This window comes from Clupea harengus, unplaced genomic scaffold (assembly GCF_900700415.2).
Source record: "Clupea harengus unplaced genomic scaffold, Ch_v2.0.2, whole genome shotgun sequence".
NCBI classification, from domain to species: domain Eukaryota; kingdom Metazoa; phylum Chordata; class Actinopteri; order Clupeiformes; family Clupeidae; genus Clupea; species Clupea harengus.
The window spans coordinates 98,776-105,607 of NW_024879656.1; the positions used below are offsets into that span (position 1 = coordinate 98,776).

Here is a 6,832-nt window from a genome sequence, read left to right on the forward strand (position 1 = left end):
CATATTGGGAGTAAGGCCTCCTCAAGACCCTGTGCAGAGGTACGCATGTATTCCCGTCAAGTTCCTTTTCATAAATACTGTGCTGTGTAGAATGGTGGTCAGCACGATTTTAGAGTTGATACATGTGATCTACATCTAAAATGGCAATACATAAACTGGCTAGAAGTTAACCAAATGTTGAAAAGTATAAAACAAAATGCAACAACACCGAAATGAATTTAGTAGCCTGTTGCCAATAGCCGGACATGCAGCCCATGTGAGAATGATTGATTTAAAGCAGCAATAAGGAGTTATGTTCCAAAACTAGCAAGCTAACTACCTAAAAGACCACCAACAGCCCAGCTGACACAAGGCATATCCCGGATGGCTAGTGGGAAAGACACAAGTGTTTATCTGTCCTTCACATGACCATTTGCTATCAATATGAATTTGAGTACCAAAACTAGTTGCCTATAAAACCATACCTCAAAAAGTGTCAAATTGTTGGATAGTGTTACTTTAAGTGTGTGTTGAGAACAGAGAGCTATCACTTGGTTGTGGTTTAAGCGTGTGTTGTTTTCTGAAGAGAACAGACAGTGATCACTTGTGTTTTAAGTGTGTGTTGAGAACAGAGAGCTATCACTTTATCATATTGTGTTTTAAGTGTGTGTTGTTTTCCGAAGAGAACAGACAGTGATCACTTGTGTTTTAAGTGTGTGTTGTTTTCTGAAGAGAACAGACAGTGATCACTTGGTTGTGTTTTATTGAGTTACAGCAGACTGCTTTAGAAAAGAGCAAGCAGAATTCTCGGTAGCAGTACAGTATTCCTGATACATGTCTGAACATGACACCATAGCAGCGGCCGAGGAGAAAAAATGAAAGATCATCGCGCTATTGGAAAGCAAGTCTTGTCGTTGCTGTTGAAATGGAAACTAACTTGGATACAGGAGGAGTCAACATGATTTAAAAGACCAGCGGCAGAAATATTGCAAACAATGAAACGATGACTACTACATAAAACAAGTACTGTGCATAACTATTGATTCAATTTGTATTATGTTCACGAGGTGACTCCATGGGAAACCGTTCCTTTATGAGATTGCAGGCAGTGTTTCTGTGGTCCAATGAAAAGAAGTCCAGGATTCCAACAAGTGTTCTGTTATGATGCTGCTGCTGCCCGTCCTTGGTGATGTAATAAGTGCCACCATGAACCACACTCTAGTCTCTGAATATAAAGTATGACAAATAACCAGACAGACAGGCTGGTCAGCGGTCTTCTCACAAAAAGTGTTTTAACATTCCTTTGCAAAGGTTAAGCGAAATGGTCGGGGGACTCCTATTATAAATGTAACAAAACTCTTCCCCCTTTTCGAAAAAAATTGTACAAATCTGGTGCCATATAGAAAAAAATATTTACAAGGGCCCTTTTTTTTCTCTCTAAAGAGTGTGATGATATAGCAGTCCAGCTTTGGCACTCCACGGCTCAGACCTCGAGGTCAGTGCTTCACACGAACTCTGTTAATGGAGCCTATGATGTCAGTCAAGGTGGAAAATCATTGGTTCCGAATATTAAAATGCAACTGCCTTGGTTTGGGCAAGTGTATGTGACGTCTTCACTCTGTCCTGCAAAACAACAGAATGACGACATGAAAATCTCATTTCACACGTTTGAAAGAAAAGCAAGCACGGCACAGAGATTTTTTTTTTTTAAAGTAGCCAAAAAAAAGTTGTTTATTCTAAAATATTATTTTACAATCCCCCACATCAAAGCACAATTATGTGTTCAGGGACAAACATGTGAAAACAGAGAATGGAAGATAGGATTTTGATCAGCTACACTCCCCTCTACTAACAGACCAGTAAAGATCCCAAAATATGGACAATGGCTGTGGGCTCTCACTCTGCCAAGATGTTTTCTTTTTTCAAAAGCTAAATTACAGGCTGCCAACATCCTGTGTGGATGAAAGAGGCAGCTGCAAAATCAACCGAAAAAATACTATTTAACCCATTTCGCCTTCCATTTCTTCAGGAAAGGTCTCTCAGCATCAATCAAAATAATTCTAATTTGTAAAGACAAATTTTCCTCTAGCTTTCTTTACTTAAAACCTTGAATTAGCTATTTTTTCCACCACAGAGGCCAGATTTTAGGATAGTCTGTTACAGCCTTTCATACTGATGGCCTGTCAAGCCAGACTTACCATAATCATTTCACCCAGTCACTCTGCCAGGGTGCTCTCCAGTAAGAACTTCAAGATCTGGGGTCACTTTCTGTGTCTCCAAACAGGTCCTCTCATTATCAGCTGCCATGGTAACCTGCACCCACCTTCCATGATCCACACTGGCCTGTGCGTGTTGGTCCCTCCCCTTGCTGATGTCTGACATTGTGTGTCCCAGCTTGGAAGTGAACCAGTCGACAATTTCTTGATTGGTGAGTTTGGGCCGCTCAGACGGCGGCCTCTCCGTGTCCTCTCCCTTTAGTGTCTTTGTGTCCTGGAAGTGCCTCTGAAGGACGCTCTGCGCTTGTTCCGTGAGCGAAGCGGAGCTCTGCCCGTTCTGTTTCTTGCCGCTTAAGGTTTGGAACTGTTCCATCCACTCCAGGGTTCCATTCTTCAGAGCCAGACGGCTGTCCTTGAACCAGCGAACAATCTCCGTGCGCACGAGGCCTGTCTGGATTTCCAGGTGGTTGTACTCGTCCGGTGATGGCCACTGTGTCTGGGTGAAAACGTCCTTGAGCAGGCTTAAGGACTTGCCGTCGATGGGCTCGGCACACGTGGAGGTTGTGAGAATGGGAAGGGGCGAGGACCTAGCTCTGTTATCCTGATCGTGGACTCCATTTTGTGAGCCCCGCTGTTTTGGGCCCATGGAGTTCAGCAGGGCCTGCTCTAGATTATCCCGGAGCGCCCGACGCTCCGTAAACCAGCAGTCGATCTCGTTCTTGGAGAGTTTGGTGTCCGCCACAAGGTGGTCGATTTCAGCCTGCGTTGGGAAGCTGGTGCGCTGGAAACTCTCCTCCAGCATTTGCAGTTGCTCTGAAGACTTGCCCTTCACTCTCTCCAGGAGGGGGAACTGCGTGGGAACGGACTTCTGTGGTTGGCCGTCTTTCAGCAGAACCTCAGACTTGATCTGCAGAGCACTCTTATGGCTGCTGTGACGCTGGTCACTGAACCATTTCTTGATCTCGCCCCAGGAGAGACCAGTGACCTCTATAAGGCGATACACCTCCTCATCATCGGGGAACTGACACAGGCTATAACTAGCCTTAAGTTCTCTTATCTGATCGGGTGTTTTGTTGCAGTCTGATAAGCTGGGGGTAGGGGAGGCTGATTTGGGCACGGTCTGAAGGGACTTGATGATAGAGGGCCGCTTCACCTCCGTAGCAACGATGGGCGCCGTGAGGGGCCTCTTGACTGCCTGTGCCACGTGGGTCGCTACCGTCAATGCAATCGGTGCACACGTCACAGTCGTCCCGTTGGCAACTGTTGTCAGCACAAGACTAGACGTCCCAAGCAGATGGCATGGGACGGTCTGGATAAGGGACTGTGAGGATTTGTTGGACTGGGTCAGCTGGGCAGGTAATACGGTGAATGCCGTGTGTGGGACTGGCTGGATGGTGCCATTGAACATTTTCTTGCGAGCCTCCTCAACCTCCTCAGGTGACCAACTGATGCCCTGTTTCAGCCTCTGAGTCGTGAACCACACCTTGATTTGTTCCTCTGGGTGTTTCGAGGCGGCGGTGAGCCAAGACAGCTCAGCCTGGGTCGGGTAGGGGAATTTCTGGAAAGAAGTGATGAGTGTCAAATTGCCGTCCAGAGAGGGGTTGTACTTAGAAGTGTTCAACGGTACAGCAATTTTTGGAACAAGATTGAAGTTGGGTGGACGCTGTAGGGAGGGCATTATGTGAGAGAGTCCATCTTTCAGTGATGCATCTGGAATGATCACAGTTCCGTTCACATTCACTGCAGTGTACTGCTTTTTAGGAAGGTCTGGGTTGTATTCCATCTGACCATCAACCGATGGACGCTTGATGTCTGGTTTTGGCTTACCAATCTTTACTGTAGTGGACTTACTGAGGGGAAATGTGGCAAAGTCCTCCCCACCACCTTGGGCACTGGTCACATCATAGATGACTGCACAATTTGAACCTTCAATGGTTTGCTCCAGAATGGTCTGGCTGTTCAGTTTGATTCTTCTGAACTTGAAGTTACTTTCTCCAGGGTGACACTTCTCATTGTGCTCGGTCAAAGTGTCAAACTTTTTCGTGTTGAAGTTGCAGACAGCACACAGGTACAGAGGGTTCAGAATGACGTTGGGGTGGTTAGAGTCTACGTGTTCTTTGAACTCGTTCAGGTTCTGCGTGGAGAAGGTACAGTATTTACATTCGTAGCCTCCCTGGAGCTTCCGCTGCGGCCGGGGTTCTGCTTCAGTCCTCTCGGGCTCGGTCACCACACGTGCCGAGCTCACCGGGCCGGGGCTCTTCACCGATGCCCCGTCCTCGCCGTGGAGCAGAGAAGCAGATCCGTTCTCCACAGCACTGTTGACCGGAGGAGAGTCCATGTCATCTGGGTCATCCTGCTCCATCATGTCGCTAGGTCGGATCATACAGGGAGTCGAAGACTTCCTTCGGCTGGCCATTATTGAAGAAGGCAATAGGATGGCCTTGGAGAGAAACTGTAGGTGTGAGGTGAGATTCTGTCTGCTGGAGAATCTTCACTGGGCGTTCCTGCTGACTGTTAACGTCAGCTCCTGTGGAGGACTTCATGAGACTTCATCACAGATCGTTAGACCTACACCAGGGAAGGAAGAAAGAGAGTGTTAATCGTTATTGTTATTTACTGCACATATGTATGATAAAAATATTCACTCTTTTAATGACCTGAAAACAAAAGACAATGACTCATGCTAGTGTAGAGAAACTACACTATAGACGTTGATCTTTTGTCATCACAAAATCTTTGCTTAATCCCCCCCCCCCCCATCACAGAATATGACTGGCATAACACACAGGAGCCTAGTCTAAAAACATCCAAAATGTCAAACTAGTATGAACAACATCACATCCCAAAACGTTAGGTAATCCTTGTACTTCTTAGCCTAATGACGAACTAAAAACAAACAGCCTGAATGATAACAGCATGTTTGGCAGCCAGTCTCTTCTGCCGAGCTCACAGCAGAACAGCACACTGAGTGATGTGAGAACGAAATGAATGAATGAATAACGAGTCCATAAAATCCTGAAGTCATTACACTGTGTGACAACTTTCACAGCTGGACCAGAAGACAGGGATAGTCTACACTGGCATGCCCCAAAGTTAGCAAAGGTAGCCCACTTGGTCAAGGTTTTTCATGTCAAGGTAAACTTTCTGTGACAAGATGGCAATATGAAAAGTAAAGCATTCATTCACCGTCATTAAGTCTACCAAAGTTTTCATCCACACCATTTGAAAATATATTTCCTAAAATACTTCATCCTCTCAGTCAGGGTGATGCGTGGACCCCAACTTCATGAGTCACACATACACTCTTCATTAAAAATTAAGACCAGCTTAATTTCCATGCGGTAGTTATGGCAACAGCAGACATGGAGATGCCCTTGTGCAGCACTGCAGCTGCAGAAGGAGGGAGAGGGGGAGAGAGAGAGAGAGAGAGAGAAGGAAAAGCATCCCTGCAGGTATTAATTAGACGGGAAGTGATGTGGTAGGTGCGAGTGAGGAGGGCGAGGAGGGAGTGGAGATCCTGTGCCAGGTTTGGCCTAGTCTGCTCTGCTCTGGCGGTCTGGTGCCAGCGCTCCCCTGGCCTGCGGTGGCCCTGGTGGAGCTGTGTGCAGCAGAAGCTAATTAAAGATGCATGAGGCTCAGGCCTTCTCATATCACATCCCTAACTCACTCTAGGAGCACCAGCCTGGAGTGGAGGCAGAAAGGGAGGGGATGATTGAGGGCTTTGCCTGTGCATGCTGTACTACTCACTAGACCAAGAAGTGTGATTAAGGTGATCAGAAAATGAATGCAAATAGCTTGCACATCACACACAACATAAGTTATATTCATACACTAATTATGAAATGTTGTGCCTAAAAGGCAAATTCAGCAATTATATCATGTCTGGACTGAATATTAATATTTGATATGTTGAGAGGAACTTGAGGCAACCAACACTGAAAAGTAATCTTTCACGGAAAGGTACTCGTTTGTGAAACTTTGATATTGTATTCATTAGCCTTACTAGAGTGCACTCATTTTCGTGATCCCTGTCAGCAAGGATGTTGTCTTTTCAAACAAAGACCAAAGACTAGTAGTGGCATCATTTGTCTATTCAGCGGTGACACGTTTGATGTTGACGGATCAAGAACTACACTTGACAGAGTGGCAGTCTGCGCGGGGCAGAGGGTACGACTGATGGCAAGGCGCTGCGCTGGGGTTTCGAGGGATGGCAGCTGGCGAGTAAATACGGAGCAGAGCTCCAGAGGTGCAAGACACGCTCCGACAGTCAACCTCCTGTTCCTCCCTACTGTGCGTGCCATCATCAAAGAGCAGCGGAGAGACAGACGTGAAAAAAGTACAGTTTGCTCAAAGCCCTGGGAAAATGACTAACAAAGAAAAAAAAAAAAAGAAAGAAAAACAAAACCTGAGCAAACACAAACTCACACTCACGTCATGTTGTCTCTGCAGCAAGCTCACCTACTGTGCTTTGCAGAAGCGCTCTGGCACCCAACCCACAGGCGGATGTGACTTCCTCATTAGGGGGGCTGTGAGGGATGTGGGGGCTACGGGAAGGGAAGGGAAGGGAAAGGGGGTGGGGGCGGAGAGCAGTGGTGGGCTAAGGCAGCTGGTGGCTGCAGTTTTTACAGAGAGAGAGA

General features: G+C 46.6%; 1 protein-coding gene across 1 annotated transcript; it reads right to left on the bottom strand.

Annotated features, from left to right (window-relative positions):
• Window positions 1-725: 725 nt before the first annotated feature.
• On the bottom strand, window positions 726-4,773 carry zhx2a (zinc fingers and homeoboxes 2a). The gene is made up of 2 exons (XM_042704397.1): window positions 2,178-4,773; window positions 726-1,602 (listed from the first exon to the last, which is right to left on the bottom strand). Exon 1 carries the CDS (start codon window positions 4,609-4,611, stop codon window positions 2,188-2,190), a length of 2,424 nt encoding a protein of 807 aa, XP_042560331.1. The 5' UTR covers window positions 4,612-4,773; the 3' UTR covers window positions 726-1,602; window positions 2,178-2,187.
• Window positions 4,774-6,832: the final 2,059 nt, after the last annotated feature.

Bases quoted from the DNA above. Each gene is read 5' to 3' on its own strand.
- zhx2a (XM_042704397.1), bottom strand. From the start codon at position 4,611: ATGGCCAGCCGAAGGAAGTCTTCGACTCCCTGTATGATCCGACCTAGC.